General features: G+C 44.4%; 3 protein-coding genes across 15 annotated transcripts; 2 read left to right on the top strand and 1 right to left on the bottom strand.

Moving 5' to 3' along the window:
• Positions 1–664: 664 nt before the first annotated feature.
• Positions 665–3,269, bottom strand: LOC100823865 (uncharacterized protein At5g39865). The gene is made up of 3 exons (XM_003566107.4): positions 3,128–3,269; positions 2,958–3,014; positions 665–2,865 (listed from the first exon to the last, which is right to left on the bottom strand). The coding sequence occupies exon 3, from the start codon at positions 1,676–1,678 to the stop codon at positions 992–994; it is 687 nt and encodes a 228-aa protein (XP_003566155.1). The 5' UTR covers positions 1,679–2,865; positions 2,958–3,014; positions 3,128–3,269; the 3' UTR covers positions 665–991.
• On the top strand, positions 3,158–10,497 carry LOC100823049. Of its 4 annotated transcripts, XR_002963044.1 has the most exons (9): positions 3,158–3,299; positions 3,381–3,479; positions 4,061–4,159; positions 4,268–4,333; positions 4,447–5,277; positions 5,361–6,275; positions 6,356–9,672; positions 9,987–10,042; positions 10,113–10,497. XR_002963044.1 is itself a non-coding variant. In XM_010232970.3 (6 exons), the coding sequence occupies exons 1-5, from the start codon at positions 3,185–3,187 to the stop codon at positions 10,007–10,009; spliced, it is 402 nt and encodes a 133-aa protein (XP_010231272.3). In that variant the 5' UTR covers positions 3,159–3,184; the 3' UTR covers positions 10,010–10,042; positions 10,113–10,497. The 4 variants fall into 4 exon arrangements, 1 of the variants encoding a protein (XP_010231272.3); XR_002963046.1 differs by lacking the exon at positions 6,356–9,672 and having other exon boundaries at positions 5,361–5,501; XR_002963045.1 differs by lacking the exon at positions 6,356–9,672.
• Positions 10,498–11,778: 1,281 nt separating this feature from the next.
• On the top strand, positions 11,779–19,401 carry LOC104582639. Of its 10 annotated transcripts, none has more exons than XM_014898317.2 (16): positions 11,779–12,001; positions 12,189–12,249; positions 12,356–12,415; positions 13,220–13,279; positions 16,915–16,948; positions 17,122–17,197; positions 17,256–17,354; positions 17,427–17,560; positions 17,667–17,884; positions 17,971–18,096; positions 18,166–18,299; positions 18,372–18,447; positions 18,529–18,622; positions 18,690–18,871; positions 18,958–19,061; positions 19,139–19,401. In XM_014898317.2, exons 8-16 carry the CDS (start codon positions 17,545–17,547, stop codon positions 19,209–19,211), a joined length of 1,023 nt encoding a protein of 340 aa, XP_014753803.1. In that variant the 5' UTR covers positions 11,779–12,001; positions 12,189–12,249; positions 12,356–12,415; positions 13,220–13,279; positions 16,915–16,948; positions 17,122–17,197; positions 17,256–17,354; positions 17,427–17,544; the 3' UTR covers positions 19,212–19,401. The 10 variants fall into 10 exon arrangements, 9 of the variants coding, with proteins under 9 accessions (XP_014753803.1, XP_014753802.1, XP_024314368.1 ...); XM_014898316.2 differs by having other exon boundaries at positions 16,915–16,980; XM_024458600.1 differs by having other exon boundaries at positions 17,122–17,354.
• The last annotated feature ends 1,978 nt before the right edge of the window (positions 19,402–21,379 follow it).

Below are 21,379 nucleotides of genomic sequence, written 5' to 3'. Positions count from 1 at the left end.
TTCAGGTTGACGACATCTTTCAGTTCCGTTAATAATCACAAAAAGTTGGTTTAGCAATTGCTAAGGCGCATCGTCATGTGCACGGTGTAGTCGGGTCGTGAGAGTCAACCGTGCCCAAATAACAGTTATCAGGGAGTTGGTGTACTGATTGTCGTCTTTTGCACGGTTAGTCAGGTCATCAGCGTATACTTCCGTCCAAATCTGAGTTATCCTTCTCATCGAGTTCACCCAAGGAGCCTAGGAGTACGCTTCACAACCTGTCCGGATCGCCACGACGCCCCAAACGGACTAAATCAGACACTTTTTATTGTCCAGAAGTGTCTGATTTGTATGGCCGCTCGCCCTTCGGCCTTCACTGCACGCATCCTCCTGTTCAGGCCGTGCGTGTCCGAAGCGGCGTCAGCAATTGAGCACCCCATGATTGGCCGACACAAAGGGCTGCGTGATGTAACGCCAGTCTTTCGAGCGTTCGCCTCGCTGCGCCCCGACACGAAACAACGAGGAATCATCGCATCGCAGGCCCGATGCTCCTGTTCTCATGCGTATCGTGCTGCGTTCGCGAACGCAGCAACACGACAACGCGTCTCTCGCCGAAAAACATGCGGAAGCAAAGCAATCATGTACGCCAGGCACTTCGAATTAAAAAGACTTGACATGCATGAACAGAGACAAAAACCAGAGTATCTTTAATCAAGTTGTATAGTCTGATTGGATTAACCAAGAGCAGAAGCGAACAGCAAATCTTCTGAAAGTTCTAACCCAAGGTTGGAGCAAAGCTAAAATTAAAATTTCTGATGACCTGTAACCGGCTTGAACCACTTAACTAATCAACTACTGATAAACTAGGAGTATAGGACTAGGAGAACTGATGATCACTAGCTCCAAGGTTTGATGAGAGTAGCAGTCGAACTAACAGTACTGTAGCAGCAAAGGGTTGAGTTATTGGAGGGGGAACCACAGCCACCTCCGCCCAGCGGATCTTGGATCTGGATCAGGCGACCGGGAAGGAGCAGTCGGGGCACCGGACGAGGCCGTTCTCGTTGCAGCAGGCGCAGGCGCGGAAGCCGCCGCCGCCCTTGCGGCTGTACCGCTTGTGGCTCCCGTCGCAGCTGCCGCAGAGGACGTAGCGCTCGCCGCCGCAGCTGCCGCAGGGGGCGGGGGCGGCGTCGGCCGGGGCCGCAACGATCCGGGCGAGCTCGCCGGACTCGTGGAGGCGGCGGACCTCCTCGGCGCCGCCGAGGTGCCGGCCGCCGACGAAGACCTGCGGGAGGGTCACCGCGCCGCGGCGGCGCCGCAGGAGCGCCGCGAGCTCCGAGAGGAAGCAGGCGTCCATGGAGAGGTCCCGCTCGTCGACCGCGGCGCCGAGCCCACGCAGGATGGCCCGCACCGCGCGGCACTCCTCATAGGTGCCGCGGATGACGCGGAGCGATGTGAAGTACAGGACCACGCGCCCGCCGTGGTCCGCCGGCTGGAGGCTGCGGAGGAGGCGGAGAGCGGAGGCCGCGACACGGAGGCGGTGGAAGACGCGTGGCGACGGGGAGGACTCGCCGGACTGCGGCGGGTCGGCGGAGGGCTCCGGTTGAAGCAGGGATTGGATGTCTTTGAGGGAAGGGGTGGTGGAAGCGGCGGCGAGCGCGGCGGAGTTGGGAGCACGCGTCTTCACCCAGGGAGGCCACATGGGGGCTGCGGCGAGGACGAAGGGGACGGTCGGACGGAAGAGTGGGATTTTCTTGGGCGTGTTGGTTATCGGGTCTGCTTCCCCGGCCTCATTCGTTCCCGTGGGTTTTATGCGATGCTTTAGAAATTCCAGCCCACCAGGGCATGTTTATATACAGTACTTGAGTTTTTTTTTCTCCATCTAGTTTTGTCAAGAATTACAGTTCAAAAACTTGACTGCCCGATACAATTTCAGAAAGATACATGTTTTTTCAAAATGTATACACGTAATCTTACGCGCAAGTTTATCCCGAATAGTTGGTGGGTAATTAAAGTTCGTCTTTTCTGCGAGATCGTATCATCATATTGATGTACAAAACAACAATTTCAAGGGAACTACAGGAAAGCCATTAAATATGAGTTCATTATATCCAAAGAACTATTGCTGAAATTTGCTGGCATGTTTTATTAGGGAGATTTATTTGCTAAGTATTACGATCGCCTCTCAACGATATCTCCGCAACCATTAAATTTTGTCCATTTGTGTAAATGGAGCGCATTTATGCTCATAACAAACCTTTGCATTATCTCGAAGGTACTGTAGTTGAGATTCATAACATATGTTAGCTATGAAAAACTAAAGTTTATTTTTTTTGTTTCATTTTTCCTTGTACTTTGTCTTGTGGTCATTGTGTTTGCTTCACAAATCTCATTGAATAGTGTTTTTTATGAAATATTTTGTGAGAAGCTGACCCGTCGTAGCATTATCTCTACTAATTTTTAATTTCCAGTCTGCGTACGTTGGTCCCTCGTACGTCCTCTCCCTCACGCCCGGAAAAACCCACGTAAAAAAACCCGTCTGTCCTCTCCCTCGCCTGGAAAAAGCCTCGTCAAAAAAACCGTTCCCTCGCGTACGCGGCCGCACGGGAAAAGCATCGATCCTCCAATCCCTCACGTACGCGGCCACTCATCCATTGCCTGAAAAAGCATCCTCCCCCGCCATACCCTACACGCGCCGGCGCCTCGCAGACCGTACGCCCGGAGCCGGTGCTCAACGGCCGACGATCTCTCGCGGCCTCAGCCTCACCGGCCGCCGCCGTTGACTCCAGCGCTCGCCCAGGAAAACAAAAGAATCGCCAGCAAGCCAAAATCGTACAACTCCAGGTTCCATAGCTACCTTCTCCCTCCGGGCGTTGACGAACGCGAGCCCTGCTGATCAATCAACATCAGGTCAGTCTATACTATTCTTTAGATTCACACACAGCGGCAAGTAGGAATTGCATCCTAAGCACATCATCAACCTCCAGCCCAGATCGATGATATCCTCATATAGCTGTAGAAAAAGGAAGCAAGTGTACCTGTGTAAGTAAAACAGTATTAGACCTGAGAATATTAGCAAAGGAATGAAACTGTGAGACCTGTTTAGAATTACAACAGAAGGCAGTAGCAAGCGTCAATTTTAATTTCTTACCATCAGGCAAAGAGCAACCAGGAAAAAATGGATGAGGTACAAAATGGAGTATAGTTCATGCTTCACAATTTCACTATGCCTTTGTTCCAGTCCTGGGTGCGGCCGACCATGTCTTATCAGCCACGACGACTTCCTACTACATTGCTGCCGCAAAACGAAAACGAAAATTCAGGTCTGAAATTGTAATTTACAACAGGATGGCGCTATATGATCTACTGAAATTGTATATGACCTCCTCAATTTGTAATTTCAGAGAACAGTACGCCAGTAGATGTTGGATATGCTAATCGCAGGCGTGCTGCTTTCGAAGACATTACTAACCGATTTACTCAGTCGTCCAATTCGAGACAAGGTACTTTGCAACTTCTTCAAATGGGCTGCCATTGCTGTCAGTTTAGTTTTCATGATATGCCTCCTTAAAATGTGCACTTTGCAATGATTTTATTATGCACTGCTACAGGGTTACTGTAGGTTTCATGGTATGCTTCCATTGCTGGCGCTTTAGTTTTCATGATAGTCCACCTTGCCTCATAAGTTGACAGCTAGGACCTGTACTTCTTTCAGATTAGCATATATAATGGTTCAGCTGCTGCCATGACTATTTATTCTCAGAATAAAACATGTTTCACCATACATGGTACTCCCTCCGATCCTAATTTCTTGAAAAGCGTCTAGATACATGTAATATGAAGACAACAATTGTATAAACGGAGGAAGTAGCATACAAGAGCAAGTGAGGAACGTGACACTACCTGTCCATGGGTACAGCACGCCATGAATATTCTTCCTTCTCAAGCATATTCTTCCTTCTGTTATTATAGATGAGCATATCAATAAATTGAGCACTAATATGGTATAATTGAGACACCTTCTGTTAATACGCTATACAAATTTTTTAAATATCCAGTCTTTTACATGACATTGTAATTTCAGATGACAGTACGCGGGTAGGTGTTGGATATATTGATCGGAGCCATGCTGTTCTAGAAGATATTACTAACAGATATACTCAATCATCCAATTCGACTCAAGGTACGTGCCTCATCATAAAATATGATTTCCATTGCTGTGAGAATATCGCTTGTAATTGTTATCAAGAGCCTAATTCACATTGGATATACTTCCTTTGCAAATTGACAGTTGGACATCCCACGCAAAGTAATCTCACATTTCAGAGTGCAACACAGCGTGGAGATACTCCAAATGGTAACCACACTTTGAACAGTTGCAAATTGATAGGCTTCCATTCCTGTTAGGTTGCACAATTTATCATCCAAACCATTCCATTTTATCTCCGTGCTACCCTGTCCTTTGAACAGTTGAAGGATCCTCAAACATTAAGGAATTTGGAGCATATGAGTCTCCAATCGACAATTATGCATACAAGCGGGAAAAAAAAAATCAGACTAGAAGGGAGCGAGACCAGGCCCGCCGGGATAAGCAAACACCTGAGGAGAGGGCGGCCATCAATGCCCATAGACGGGAGCGAGACAGAGCCCGACGAGATTGTTTGACACCCAACGAGATTGTGGCAAGAAGGGAGCTAGACAGAGCATGCCAGGATAGACAAACACCCGAGGAGAAAGAGGCCAACAATGCCCGTAGAGCGACACAGATCATGCCGGGAAAACCAAACACCCGAGGAGAAGGAGGCCAACAATACCCATAGAAGGGAGCGAGACATAGCTTGCCGGGATAAGCAAACATCCGAGGAGAAGGAGGCCAGCAGTGCCCGCAGAAGGGAGCGAGACAGAGCGAAAAGCGCCAGTCGAATTGCAAAACTTGCAGCCAGGAGAGGCACCCCATGCCCTGAATCCATCGCACTGCCGTGCCCAGATCAATCTGCCAACGGCCTGGCGTCGAGCGCTCCAGCGTTGCGTGCATCCCAATCGGGGCCTTCATCGCCAACATTCACCATTGGAACCGACAGTAATCATCAAATTTATGGCCTGCTTCTTTTCCTAGGATCCTTGGGTTGATGTTCGCTGACCCAGATCACAACACAAGTGACAAGGATGCCTTCCTGAAGCATCTCATGCAAGCCGAGGAAGGAACACCCTTTTCCCGCGTTACATGTGACAAGGACGCTTGCCAAGATGCCTCTTCCGATGAGCTGATGGATGATGAGTACTACATTTTTGCTGTTGAATGTACGCACTACCATTGTTGTTCTCGATGCTATAAGATATGTCAAATGGTCATATAAAGTTGATCTCTATCTCTACACCTGCAGGTTCTAATACCGAAGACATGGACATCGACGAGCGAGCGGGGGACTCACCCGTGAGCGATATCATCGACCCATTCGATTTCGTCTACTCCAACATCCCCGACAGAACCCATAGCCTGAAGCAAGGCGACGACTGCAGACACTGTAAGACCAAGAACTTTGAGTACGAGACGAAAGGTTTCTGCTGTCGGGGAGGAAAGAGAGAGCTCACCAACGCGGTGCCAGATCCTGACCCAGAGCTTATGACGCTCTGGTCTAGCGCTGATGCGGACTCGCGCCATTTTCTGAACAGCATTAGGTTCTTCAACGGGCACTTCTCCTTCACGACCCTCAGCGTCAGTCTTGACAACAAGTATACAAACATGACTTCTGGGGTGTACACCTTCTGGGCTCACGGAACAATGTACCATAACGTACACTTTCGGGGCTGGGTCGAAGCCAGAACATCTACAACTCTACTTCTACGATGACGACCCCAGTCTAAGCCATCGCGCAGAAGCTACCAAGAGACTGGACCAAGATGTTGTAAGAAGGTGGCCCACATCATGAGAGGAAACCTGTACTCCGAGACGTTTAGGAGTCTAGGAGCTTGTGTGGACAGCCTCGCGGAGTACCGCATCGACCTAAACACTGACAAGAAGCTAGATCAACGAACATACAACACTCCGATTGCTTCGGAGGTGGCCGCTATCTGGGTGGAGGGCACTGACTTAGCAAGGAGGTTTCAACGCAGCATCACTCTGTACAGGGACAACAACGAGAGGTATGGCATTCATGCCACGCAAAGCTGCTATGACCCGCTGTCGTACCCGCTATTCTTCCCAAAGGGAGAGCTCAGGTGGCATCCCAACATCCCCAAACGAGGCGTAAATTGGGAGGTTGCCCAACGATCAAGGGCGTCTAGCAGCGACGATCCAGGTACCATTATGTTAGTTTTCTAACTCCTCCCACCTTTTTTATTACGCAGATGCGGGTCACCATCTATGTGTATCTGTCAGGGACTACTACTGTTACAAGTTACAGACGCGATACTGCATGGAGGACGGCTATTCCAGTAGTACACAGTCGACATGTACATAAAGATCAAGGGCACCGGGTTGCAATGGTTTCGGGACAACCAGCCACTGATTCGAGCTGAACTATACAAAGGAGTCGTTGATAGCATCGCGGCCGGGGAGACTCGAGCCTGCCAGATCGGCAAAAGGATTGTACTCCCATGTTCATTCCAAGGAGGTGACAGATGTATGAAGAGGAGGCACATGGATGCAATGGCATTGGTGCAAAAGCACAGCAAGCCGAACATCTTCCTAACAATGACCTGCAACCCCAATTGGGACGAGATAGTCAAAGAGTTGTTGCCAGGCCAGACTCCTCAGGACCGACCGGATCTGGTCGTGCGGGTATATAAAGTGAAGCTTGAAGCCATGAAAGATATGCTTCTGAAGAAACACATCCTTGGAGTTGTCAAAGCGTATGTTTACGTGGTCGAGTTCCAAAAGAGAGGCCTCCCACATGCCCACTTCCTGCTGATCATGGATTCCAGATATAAGCTCGTGATGCCTGAGCAATATGACCACCTAATCTCGGCCGAGCTCCCGGACAAGCACAAGTACCCGGAGCTTTACGCCATGGTTGTCAAGCACATGATGCATGGCCCGTGTGGTGTTCTCAAAGCCAACAACGTGTGCATGCAGGACGGGTTGTGTAAGAACAAATACCCGAGGCCGTTCAACAGTACTACCCTCCAGGGGAAGGACTCCTATCCAGTGTATCGTCGACGGGACAACGGTCGCAGTGCTCGTGTCCGAGGCCAGACGCTAGATAACAGATGGGTCGTGCCATACAACCCTTACCTCCTTCGTATGTTCAATTGCCACATTAACGTCGAGGTGTGCTCCAGCATCAAGGCGGTGAAATATGTGTACAAGTACATCTACAAGGGAGGAGATCGAACGTCGATGAATTTTGAACAGCCTGACAGCAACGGGAACATCGACGAGATTAAAAGATATGTTGACGCAAGGTGGGTTACTCCATCAGAAGCTTTATGGAGGATCTTTGGGTTCGACCTCTACGATAACAATCCGTCGGTACTACAGCTGCCGCTTCATCTTCCGGGTATGCATATGGTGTCGTTCAACGCAAATGAGGACCTTAGAGATGTGGCCGCGCGGGAGAAAGCATCGAAGTCCATGCTCACAGAGTATTTTGAGGCCAACAAAATACACGAGTGGGCAAGAACTATACTGTACAAGGATTTTCCAGAATGGTTCAGATGGATAGCAGGAGAAAAGTATTGGAAGAAAAGAGAACAACGGCCCCAAGTAGGTCGAATCGTGTCAGCCCATCCTGCGGAGGGAGATAGATACTTATGTGAGGGTGCTCCTTAACCATGTCGCTGGCTCTAATTCCTTCCAAGACCCGCGGACAGTTGAAGGCCTCCTATGTCAAACCTTTCGGGAGGCTGCCGAGAAGAGGGGTCTTATTGAGGCCGACAACACGCTCGACGAGTGCCTCATGGAGGCGGAACAGTGGGCTATGCCATCATCGCTCCGAAGGCTCTTCGCGACAATTCTGGTATTCTGTGAGCCTGGGGATCCGCGTGGCCTCTGGGATAGGCACCTTGACGGAATGTCCGACGACTTCAGACGGTCCCTCACTTGCCCAATCGAGGTGGAGCAGAAGGTATTGCTTGAAATAAGGGGCATTCTGCAGTCCGTGGGCAAAGAAATAACGTCCTTCCCTCTTCCGAATATCGACGAAACATACGACGACACTGGGGGCGAGGCTAGGGAGATAATCGAGGAGACCAGTATCCAGGTCGATGTGGCGGACACTTCTCTAGCGTCCTCCTTTAACTCTGAGCAGAGGTACGCATACGATGAGATACTGGCAGCTGTTGACAGCAATGCGGGAGGAGTGTTTTTTATTGATGGGCCAGGAGGCACCGGGAAGACATTCTTGTACAGGGCCTTGCTCGCTAAGCTCCGAGGTGAGAATAAGATAGCAGTGGCTACAGCGACAGCGGGTATCGCTGCTTCCATCATGCCAGGAGGCAGGACCGCCCACTCGAGGTTCAAGATACCCCTTAACATTGATGATGGCGCGTCATGCAGCTTCACAAAACAGAGTGGCACGGCCAAGCTTCTAAGGATGGCTTCGCGTATCATATGGGATGAGGCCACAATGACCAAGCGGCAGGCGATCGAGGCATTAGACAATAGCATGCACAACATCATGGGCCAACGAGACCGGCCTTTCGGCGGGAAGACTGTCGTGTTCGGCGGTGACTTCAGGCAGGTGCTTCCGGTTGTGAGGAAGGGCACACGGGGTCAAATAATCGACGCGAGCCTACGTAGTTCCCATCTATGGCAGACCATGCGACAGCTCAAGCTCGTGACAAACATGAGGGCGCATGCCGACCCGTGGTTCGCCAACTTCTTATTGCGCGTCGGTAATGGCACCGAGGAGGCCGATGAAGAAGGCAACATAAAGCTTCCAAAAGACGTTTGTGTGCAGTCTACTGACAAGGAGAGTGACATACAGAGGCTGATCGACCATGTTTTCCCAGCTTTAAACACCAGCATGGCCGACCTGAACTATTACTTCTAGAGCTATCCTCTCCACGAAGAACGACTGCGTCGACAAAATAAACATGCGAATGATAGAGCGTTTCAATGGAGAGGAGAGGGTGTACCATAGCTTTGACAGTGCGGAGGATGATCCGCACGGTTACTACCCTCCCGAGTTTTTAAACTCGCTTACCCCGAACGGGCTGCCTCCGCACGTTCTTAAATTGAAGATCAACTGCCCTGTTATACTGCTCAGGAATATTGACCCGGTTAACGGATTGTGCAACAGCACAAGGCTCATAGTCCGGGGATTCCAGAGAAATGCAATTGATGCCGAGATCGTGGTAAGGCAGCAACACGGGAAAAGGGTGTTCCTTCCTCGGATTCCGCTTTGCCCCTCCGACGATGACATGTTTCCGTTCCGTTTCAAGAGGAAGCAGTTCCCGATTAGACTGAGCTTCGCAATGACAATCAACAAAGCACAAGGGCAGATGATACCGATTGTCGGCATTTACCTACCAAATCCAGTGTTCTCCCACGGCCAGTTGCATGTGGCCTTGTCGAGAGCAACAGCAAGAGGGAACATAAAGATCCTCGCCATGCAGGACGATGAGAATACGAACAAGGCAAGGGCAAGGAAACCAAAGAAACAAAAGATGTCCGTGGTGTCTACCACAAAAAACATTGTGTACAAGGAAGTACTCACTGCATGATTGAACTGGAAGAAAATAACAAGCGTCCATGTAATTCAATTTAATATATATATATATATATATATATATATATATATATATATATATATATATATATATATATATGTTTCTGCCTTGCAGATCCTTGTCATACATGACTTAATTTTTTTTTGTTTTACTATACTGTTGCTGACAGATTTCTTCCTAGCGTAATTTGTTGGCCTAAACATGTACGCTGACATTGTTCATTTTATTTTTTGGACTTAGATGTTTTGAGTTCAGCCATCTGTATATTTTTGGTTTCAGATATTGCTTGTTTCTAATATATTATCATTAACTGAATGTCCATAGCTTCTTCAATGCAGGGCTACAGTGTTATTCTCCCTGAGAAGTTGAAAACTGGAAAGTGGAACGTCCACCGGTAGGTTCTGAATTTGTTAAGCTGCATTTTACTTATGTTATTGCTCACAATTGTTGTTCCCATCTTGCAGATCTGCAGAGTCACCTCTATGCTTAATTAGTTGATTTCCTTGATTCGTGAGTGATGTGCCAGGGCGCCGGTTTCAGGAAATTGTATGGACGACCCAGTTGAGGATGATTTAACTAAATGGTGCAGTAAAAGATGAGTTGTCTGAGAGAGTTTGAGAAATAGAGCATGGTATCTTCATTCACAGTGATTCAGTGGTCCGCCACGTCGTCTTGTGTTGGGTTATTTACAGCATCCAGGCTTTGATTCTTTATTCAGAGTTTCTTGTTCTGATATAAGCATGTAAGAAACTTGTAGTACGTGATTTCTGTAAAATTATGCCTTTCAACAGAGAAGATGTATGTAGCTTTTTCCTATGTTCTGTTATTTACAGCATCATTAAACTTCTATTAACTTTGATACAGTTCCAGCTCGCCCCTAATTTCATTGATCCAAATTAATGAAAGTAGAATGAAGGTATTGTTGTCTTCTGATAGAGTAGAGTATATACAGACAAAATATTCGAAAGAAACCTATTTATTGTGGTCGTCAAAGAAGACCAAAAAGAGGAAGTTTTTACGCATGTTTTCGAGTGTATCCAGTTATTTTGTTGTTCTGCTAATGTACATGGGAGGAATTATGCCTTCACAAGATTGCTGTGTATACTCTTTCGAACTGGAACTCGAAATTAGTATAAATCGACAAATATAATGAATTGTGCTGGCATCTTTGGTCATGATAGCTTAATAAATAAATGCGTGGTCAAATGAAATAGCATACATAATGAGTATGTTCTGTTCTCAAATCTACCTGAAACTTGGCATGTTTACTTTACCTTCTGGCTGGTTCCCTATTTCTTTAAACCTTCTTTTCTCTGGTTGTGCATCCATTGTCCTGATGTTGTTTTGGTATGGCATACTTTCACGTACCTGCAGTGCACAAAGGCTGATGTACATGGTAATATTCGATGAATGAATCCTGTTGTTTTTTCTCCAAATTTTTTTTATTGAAAGGCAAGAAAGCGGAGGGGCAGCTCTGGCGGAGTGAGGAGTGCTCAATTACCTGCAGTGCAGTGTTGTTTTGGCAGGAGAGAGGATGGAGGCCGGCGGGGGCCGAGGAAGAAGGACAGGATGTTGGGGCTGAGCTCTGGAGGCCGCGTCGGATCTCCTGGACAGCCGAGCCGGCGGTTGCGCCGGCCGAGTCGGCGGCGGCGGCACCCGGATTCGGGGGCCCGATTTGGTCGTCGCCGGCCCCAAATCAGAGGGTAAGTGCGGTCGGGGAAGCCGCCGATGCCGCGGTCGATGACGCGGGGAGAACTCCGGCGCGCGCCCGGACATGGCCAACGGCGAGGCTGGGTGGCGGCTGGTGTGAGCACGTTCAGGCAAGGGGATGAACGAGCAGGGTGAGCTGAGAGTGAGATAAGAGAGTGATGCGGCTAAGGCTTTGCTTGTCTTTTTTATTTTTTAAATACTTTTTTTAATTGAGTGGATTTTCACTTCGAGAATATTACAACCCATGCCACCGCAAAACGAACGCAGCGGCCAGCGCGAACGAAAAAACAAAAAACCGAAAAAAATGAAAATCCCGATCCGCCGCCGGCCTGCTGCCGTTCGCATCTCGCCCGCCCGCCCCCCCAACCACCCACCACCCATCTCCCTCTCCCGTTCTCCTCATCCGCCGCCGGCCTGCCGCCATCCGCATCTCGCCCCCCCCTCCCCCCCCCACACACCCACCCATCTCCCTCTCCTGTTCTCCTCTCTAACAGAAACCATGCGATGGCGGTTACAGGACTTGCACTTCCTGCGGTTCCTCGCCTGTACCTCGGTCAGCAAACGTGGTCAGCTCCTTGGACTGCAACTTCCCCACTTCCCCACTTCTGGGGGTTCATTCCTTCCGCGTCTACAAATAGACCAGGTACGAGTTCCACCACTCTCTCCTCTCCACTGCTCTTCCCGTCTCGCTTCCGGCATTGTTAGTATAGTTGTAGAGTTCTACGGTTTCTCCTCAATTCTTTCTGTACCTAATGGCGTTCTTTCTTCTCCATTGTTGTTGCTAATGGCATTCTTCCTTCTTCGTTGTTGTTTCATGTTGAGATGTGTAGAACTCAGAACACAAGTGAAGGAAGTGGACCTGGAGGCTGGAGGAGCTCCGGCGAGCTATAGGTTTTGTCTATTCCTCTCTTTTTTTCATCCTGCTCAAAATTTCTAGAGTTTCTACTCCCTCGTCTGCATTCTTCATTCTTATTTGTTATGTCTCTGTGATTTGTAGAACATAAGTCAGAAGATAAGTGAAGAAAGGGGAGGTAGAGGAGTTACGGTGAGAAAAGAGGTCAGTTCACCAGGCTGTCCGCTATGTTATTTTCCTTCTCATTCTGATTGTTGTCTCTGTTGCTTGCTTGTGGTTGATTCTTCTTTGTTCGAATTGGTTTACTTGTCTGGTTGTGTGCCTGATTTGCTTTCCATGGTTAATTAGCGTCTGCTTTTGGTACGTGCTCTGTCTGTGTTCAAAAAATCTGCCATGACGTTGTTTCTTTTCAAGCCCATATGAATATATATATATACTGGACTATCCATGCTGTACGTACATATGCTTCTCTAGCCCATATGAACACAGAGCTATGCTTTGCACTCAACCTGAACACTACAACGATGCAGATATGATATGTTCCTTTCAATAGAACAAATTTTATCTTCATATCTTCATATGTTCAGTACGGGTATTTGCTGTCCCTTCTGATGCTTTTATATGCAATAGGTTGGTATTCACCTGGCCTTATTGATCAATCTTATAACTGAGTACATGATCTTCCTGATATTTACTAAAAAAACATACCTGCTAATTTTGTCAACTCTTGAACCAATGACTGACTTGACTTGGTACCACAATTATATATGTTTTTTATCCGGTTCTATATATGTGTATCTCCAGTAATCAGTGTATTCCATCCCAGTCGGCCCTGATCATCAACAAAATTATGAATTATCAATAATCATGGTCATAACATGTAGAGAATTATGCCATCAGTAAATCAATTTTCTTATCGTAATTGGTCAGAGATTGTCTTATCTTAATTTTCTTCTTGGTTTTCAGTACAACACAGTGTGATAATGCTCTGCCATCTGTGATTTGTAGGAGATAAGTCGGAAGATAAGTGAATAAAGGGGAGCTAGAGGAGCTACGGTGAGAAAAGAGGTCAGTTCACCAGGCTGACCACTTTGTTCTTTTCCTTCGCATTCTGATTGTTGTCTCTGTTGCTTGCTTGTAGTTTGATTCTTCTTTGTTCTCATTGGTTTACTTGTCTGGTTGTGTGGCTGATTGCTTTCCATGGTTAATTAGCGACTGCTTTGGTACGTGCTCTGATTGCATCAAAAAATCTAGCTTTGATTTAGGTTAGTTCTTGCTTCATTTATTGACCGAAATAGAGTCTGATCTGCTACTTGGTTTTGGATAACTATGATTCCTTTCACTTGGTTGATCATGCAATTTAATTTATCATGGCAAGCTGCAGTAGTGATAAATATATACCCACTTCAGTTCGAATTTAAGTTTCAGTTTCATTTTAATTTTTTCTAAGAAAGGTTGTACACTGTTTGATACTCAGTTTGTTTATACAAGAAAGAGAGGGGGTATCGGGGGCTGATGCTTGTGCTTTCTTGTGTTAGTTTCGTTTTCAGCTCAATAGCTAAGAAAGTGTGTGGTTATCAACAATTAGTAAACAAAAAACTGGCCCAGACGCAAAAATATTTCAGGTAGCTGAGAATTAGACTCTCCCTTTAACTTTTGTTATTTCCTGGCTTCCCGGTATGAATAGTACAAGTACCAGATTGGAATGTTCAGCAAATAATAACCATAGTACGCGAATTAGGACCTATTTGTTGTTTCGGTTAGATATTGTACTAAGCTTTGTTCTGCCATGGGATCTACATAGTTAGGGGGGATCAGCTTCTGTGTATTATGTGTTCTACAGTACATTATGTTTGAATATTACATAACACGTTTGGTTAAGATTTCTGAAACACTTAGCATCTCTACTTCCTTACTTTCAAATAGTTCTAAAAGAACATAATAATATATGTCCCATTGCGATTACCCATACTAACATTTATCAATACATAGATAGATGGCACCATCAAACCTTACACGTAAGTGCAAATATGCGGATTATACAACACTCCCGCCGCCACCTAGGTAAGTTTAGCGTAGACCTTCCTCTCAGAACAAACAAATACTGCTACCTAATATTACTAGCTATATTATGCTTTTTGTTTAACTGGACTATATATTCAAAGACTTCGATGACATTGAGATGGATGATATCTACACAAACACAAGATGGAGCATTTGTGTCAGGGTAGTGGTAAAATTTCCTCCGAACTCATATGGTGATGACATACGATTCATTCTTATGGACAAGACTGTAAGTACCAACAATCCCTAAACTGCAACTTGAAACATGTATTTATAAACTAACATTTTGTTCTATATATAATACATATAAAGGGGGCCAAAATTGAAGCAATTGTGGCGGGAAATGAACAAGTGAACCGATTCAAGCTCATCCTGGAATCAGGAAAAAATTACACAATACACAATGTCTCTTTCCATCCAAACGCTCAAGAAATGGTCTTTAGAAACATTGGGAGCACATTTGAGTGTGCCTTTGATCGCAAGACAAATGTTGTCAACTGCACCATGGCAATTCCGTTTCCCTTGTACCCAAAGGAGTTCACACCCTATTCGGAAGTTGTCAGCCGCCCAAACAAAACATGCGTAGGTATGTACAATACACTTTGGTTCAGCATTGCAAATTCTCAACAAAGACACATGTGTTTTCTATCATCAAACTTCACTAATACTACTTTATACAAACTTAATTGGTATCGTGGTTTATTTCGGTATCTTGAGATCGTTGGAAGATACCCATATGCTGAACAGTACCGAGAGATCACCATAATGGACTTGAGGTACAATAATCGTTAAATAGTACTCCTAATTATATATAAAAACTCCGCTAATCATATTTTTGATATTCAAACTGTAGTGGCAAGCTTATGAACGTCGGTATTAAGGGTGGTTATCTGATCCAGCATTCCTATCGCTGGTCAACTGCCGGAGCCAACAAACCGATTGTAAGTGCAACTATGCTTCGCAAGAACCGGAAATTTGGTAAATAATCTCTATTCATCCTCATGAATTTATTTTAAAAAATCTCATTTGATTCATTGCTTAGCTAACTACTTTATGGTTCGACTTAAAAATAGGGTGTCTGGATACAAATGAGCACACAACCATTGCGTGGAACCCAACACACCCTGCAGCTGCTGCACTACAGGGTTAGTAATTGTCACATGGCAACACATGAACATATTTACCTATGACAACTATCGATCAATAGATATAGAATGCATTCAAAAATATTAATGCGACATGCCTACTAAACAATTGCAGAACTCCGCCAGAAAGTGTTAAGCGAAGAGATTGACCTGAAGTTTGTTCGGAGCTATCTTGAGCAAAGATGGGCTTATCTGGCAACCGTTGTCAAAGCTACAAAGCCTGCTCGACGTCCGTTCTTGTTATAGATAGGATGTTTATTTATAACTACGTATCTCATGGATGTTGATGTGTAAATATTAACACGGAGCAACATTTATCTCTCTCTGTGTGTGGATGTCTAAGGTTATGAAACATTCGTTGTTTGGGTAATGTATGTATATATGATTGTGATAGATTGTATGTGACGTGCTACTTTAATATCAAAAAATGTGTTTGCCATGTTCAGATTTGTCCTGATTTAAGCTCTCCAATCTTTCAATGTTTTAGCAAAAAATCCAGATTAGCACGTAATAGTGCACATTGTTGGACTGGGCCATGGATAATCTGATGATACCATTCTGTTCTAAATATTTGTGCTCTTTATTTCCGTATGTTATGTTCTGAACTTATAAATAATCTAATGTCCTATCAATAAATCTAGGGGCAGAATACAGTGCAGTTCTAATCAAACCAGTTCAGTCCATATATTTTGATTGATTGAACACTACTCTAATTGCTGCACTTGCAGTCCAGTACTGCTCCCTCCAGTTATTTTTCTATGGTTCAGGTCAGTTTGAGCCATCAGATATCATAGGAAAAGCCAGTTCTTTTTTTCCCTTGCCAGTAGCTAGCTTTATTACGAGACGGTGGCTTTTTCTCAGTACCACAATGGCCAAGGTATGTCATTGAGACTGATTGAAGACTGCATCCAGTACAGTGCACATTTCAAGAAGAAAGAATATCATGAAAACTAAATTAACAGCAACAGCTTGCTATTTTTAATAAGTTATGAGTTGTGAAATTGTCAAGCATCTCAAAAATGAACAATGTGTATAATTTTTGGTGAATAGCAAAGCCTACATCTCAAAGACAATTATTCAAGTATGACATTTCATCTCAAATTAGATTGGTTGATCATTTGAATAATTTGGCAACTGTAAATCCTTTTCTTCTCATTCTCTGCCCTGTTTCCTTCTTTGTTTTTTGTTTTTTTTAAGGTTGCTTCCTTCTTTGTTTGTACCACAGCACTTTATCTTATTTGTTTGTTTTCCTTTCTGCATTAAAAGCAACACCAGACACCCTCGGTTCCTTCCATCATGCCTGAAAAGAAAAACGGCTCAATATATTTGATTGATTGATTACTTTCTTCACTGCGTGCAATTTTGGCAAAGATGCATGGCCAGTTCAGCTCCATATATTTGATTGATTGATTAATTTACGTTATTGGTCCTGGTGCTGCCACGTAATGTTTCGTTTCAGATTATGATTGCTCATGTTATTTTTTTTCAAAACAGTAGAAGGACGAGGAGGAGGTGCTGGAGCTTGTCGGTAAAGAATACGTCCATCAAAAGTTCCTTTTGGTATTTATTTCGCTCTTTCCGTGAGCAAATCATCTAGCTTTTCAATTGCTTCTTAGTATTACCAACTTGCACTTCAATCATAACGAAATAGGAAATACTGCTCCAATGCCTCCATGTTCACCCACAACTTTTTGATGATAGCCTATTGAGAACATCAACACCATGATTGACTCTGGCAACGCCACCATGACCACCACAGGCTGTGGGTCCACACAAGGTACATATTCCCTTTTCTTAGCGACTTTGGGCAACGACATGATCAAATGAAAATGCAGGCCTCTCGGTTCCTTCTATCGTGTCTGAAAACAAAAACGACTCAAATCCCCTTCAGGCTACGATCATGCCGAATGTAGGGACGACGGTTTTATCAGAAGGTACCTATTCTCTACGCTTTTATTGACAATAAACTTTCCGTATGTTATTTCCTGACAGCTTCGGCATGGCAGAAATAGAGTACATCAATTATATCAAACCCAAGTCCGCTGTACAAGAAGAAGAATTGATAAAGATCCATGATTTGCCTTTGAATTATAAGATTTTGAGGTCTCTTACGGATGACCGAGCATGGCTGGAAGGGGATGTAAGTGTAGTTGTATGAATAATCCATATGACTATTTTTTAAATCGAACCACATATCTATCTAAATTTTTTACATACTAATCTTATTTTTTTTAATAAAATTATAGGTCGTAAGTGCTTACATATACGATACGACTTAAGAACCCGGAAAAATATGCTCACACGAGTGGGTCGAAAGATATATCTAGAGACCTCAATTACTAGTGCTATGCTGAAGCGGGATGGTGGAAACAATGAGGACGGAACGGAGATTGATGTCAACCCATCGAAAAGAAAACGCCAATTGATAGTAAAATTGATTCTAGAGTATTTGGACAACGACATGGTTACAACACATCCACACCAGCCAGTTTGTTTGATTAAGTTTTATTATCTATTCTATGACTATAACTAACAGAATACTTATTTCAGGTATTTTTACTGGTTAACATCAAAGACTCGCATTGGTACCTGGCAAATATCAATGCTCCCAAACGCGTTGTACAGGTCCTCGACTCATTTGGTGCTATAATGAATCGCAATGACCTCCATAAGACGGTGAGTATTTGCTACTTCATTAAAGTTCAAATATTTTACCTCGAAGACTAAGCCTGCAAACTTTAACAGCTAAAAGGCTTGTCAAAATATATCAAAATTGTCCAAGAGACAATGCCAGAGTTAACGTGCAATAGATGGCCGGATATGGACGTTACAAAATGGGCAGTAGAGGAAATGCTACGGCACAAAACGCAAACAGATAGGTACGCTCAACACTACTAGATTATGACCACCTTGTCAGATAAAGGCCTTGATCGATATTTGTTATCCTACAGCTCATCATGTGGTTTATTCATGTTGAAATACATGGAGCATTTCACGGGACACGAATTGTCCGAACCAGTTAAACAGGTATTTTCTTGTATCACAAAGTTTCAAGGCATCAAAGATATTGTGTTCACATATTAATTCACCAAATAACTTGTTTTGTAGAGCGATATGTCAGCTTTCAGACACAAGATGCCATTCATATTATTCGACACAGAACGGAACACGAATCCTAGAATATTCTTTGAGTGTGATCAAGGTATGTGCTATGGCAGCCTTTTTTTATCATTGTTTACTTACATACGTGTTCTAACTTTAGTAATTAGATCCCACCCCTGAAATAACCGAGCCACCGGTTACAACAAAAGGATCGAGCATGGGAGTCGTGCCGGGCACGTCCAAAATAACCGACCCACTGGTTACAACAAAAAAATGTACCTCTGGGGTCTTCCCGGGCATCTCAGAAATCACGACGAAGCAAATTTCTGACGGTTTGGAGCCTGACATGGTGCAGCCTAAACATATGTGTTAATTTGTGCTTCTGAGATGCCCATGAATTGTTAATTTACCTTCTTTTTTTTGTTAAATTTGTAGATTATTGTCGTTGGCATCGTAAGAAACCTTGGCTGGGGAGAAGGATATGCCCATTTCAATATCGATGATTGCACCGGCCCCGGCATGCTCAGCTTCCGAAGATGGTTGGATCGTTTAGAAAATAATATGTATATGGAAAGTATGCAGTCATATTAATAATATGTTTCGATCTATTGTATAGGGTACAGAATGATGCAGATGAAAAACAAGCCGCTGCAATCAAGCAAGCAACTACTGCACGCATTATTTTGTGATTGTTGTAAAGTACTAACTTTTTTTTTGGTACATTTCCTTAAACAAGGGATGGTAAGTATTTCTCCGTCATCGGCACCTTGAGACCAATAAAGACTATGGGTCATGCTACTACCTACAATGTGACGTAACCTTTGTAACGTAATGTTGCCCAGGCATTTCAAACGATTATATGCATATATATAATACCAACTATCCTTGCAGGCCTATTACTGTTTTCAACGAGATTACGTGCCATTTCATGAGGTGCATAAGAGCTGAGATTGAAAGAACTTCTAAAAATAAAGAGGCCGTGGAGAACATTCATAAGCACCAGTGAATGGTGTGGGCGTTCTTAAATTTAGGCATCAAATTAGCATGTCTTGCAGTAGCATTTCTCATATTATTTTGTTTCTCAATATTTTGGTACTGTCAATTTTTTGCACCTTATCAATTGAGTATGACCCATATAACACACACTTAATTTCAATATTTTAGCATTTTCAATTTTTATTTCCGTTACATGTTGGTCATCAGGACGATTGTGTTCCGTCGCGAAGCATGGCACCTTACTAGTATATAGTATGTTAGAGTTGTTTCTGCAATAATGTAATTGTTGTTTCTTTTCTGTTTTTCGTTCAGTGAGTTTGTTCCAAACTGAAAAATCATGTGCAAAGATGAGTTTTTTTTTCCGGAAACAAATATGACTGATCATATCAAAACTAACTAGTATAGTCAAAACAAGTGAGATTTAGCGAGAGAGATTTGGTTGCGATCTTTCTTAATATGGAACCAATCTCGATCAATTAAGATCTCACAACATTACATGGTGATCATTATCCACGTGATTGCAATCCGATTGCGAGTGTCTGTTTGGATGTCCATAAATCTATAATTTAAGGCATGTTTTGATGATGAATCAGGGTAAGAGCCTTGCTCCTGGGTCGAAGTAGCCCAGGCCTGAATTACAACGGTTTGGACTGGGCTTGGAGTCTGTGCTAGGCAGCAGTGCTGCTCTCCCAAATAGTTGTGCACACGGTCATAAAGATAGAAAAACCGAGGTAACGACAGCCATATTGGATCATCGGATTTGTTACATGTTCGTAACAAACTCCAATTATCCTAACTGGCATGACTCTCCAAACCGTGTGAGAAGGATGTACCCGGATCGATCCAATCTCGATTCACGAAACACGACAGGCGTGTGGCTTAGTGTATCAAGTGAGCGAGTGAGTACGGGGATAGTCTCTATTTTCTTGGTTATGAGAGTGTGAGCTGCCTTCTCTTACAAAGGAGTTCCAACACTCCCACCACCCATCCTCTAAAAGAACACTCTCTCCACTACTTTTTTTTGGAGGAAACACTCTCTCCACTGCTAAGCTGGAAGTCTGGAACTGTTCCTACTAACTATCATGCCACCACCTGAAACTGACCTTTGAGATTTATTCTAAATCAACCGTTTATTGGGTTTGGGCCTCGGCCCAATTACACCAAAATTTCAACGCTGCAAAAAAAAAAAAACCTATAGAGCGGTGTTGTATCTTGGTGCTAGACTTTGTACCTGTCAATGACATCTACATTTGTTCTCTTCTGTTTGCTCATGATAATCATGGTTGTCCTCGTGGACAACCTGACACAGTGACATGGCAACTCTTTTTTAGTATTTTGCTTACTGTAACATCATGATGTATTGGAAAATCATCTCTTGTAAATGCCATGACATATTCTGATTTGGTCACATGTTGCCCTTGTTCTGATCATCACCGCTTGCGTGCTTGTTGGCACTTAGGTAATGTATAAATGGGCATGACATACTCGAACTTTTCTATCTCAGTTACTGGTTGTGGTTTGGGCATGCTTCAAATTTTGCCAAAACATCTCGCCTTGCAAGCTTTCGTTGCTGGCAATAATCTTCTCCTCGGGCTATTCTCCATACAAGGCTTATTTTTTATACACATCTTGTCATGATGACACTGTTGTTCTAATTCTCCTTTTTCTGCATGAAGATACCAAGGGCTGGAACATGCCGGCAATTCAGGGTTGGTCACTTGGTTGCACTCTGTACTTGGAAGTTGGAACCAAGGATTTAATCGACTTAATGTTCTCCCTTTTCCTCTTCATGCCTCAGCTGCACTTAAGGAGTAAGATGCAGTTGTTCTGTTGCAAGTTCATGATTCTGATATAGTGATAT

This window comes from Brachypodium distachyon, chromosome 2, assembly GCF_000005505.3.
Source record: "Brachypodium distachyon strain Bd21 chromosome 2, Brachypodium_distachyon_v3.0, whole genome shotgun sequence".
In the NCBI taxonomy this organism is placed as follows: Eukaryota; Viridiplantae; Streptophyta; class Magnoliopsida; order Poales; family Poaceae; genus Brachypodium; species Brachypodium distachyon.
The sequence above is the reverse complement of the archived record's forward strand: the minus strand, read 5'-3'. Positions and strand labels throughout refer to the sequence as shown.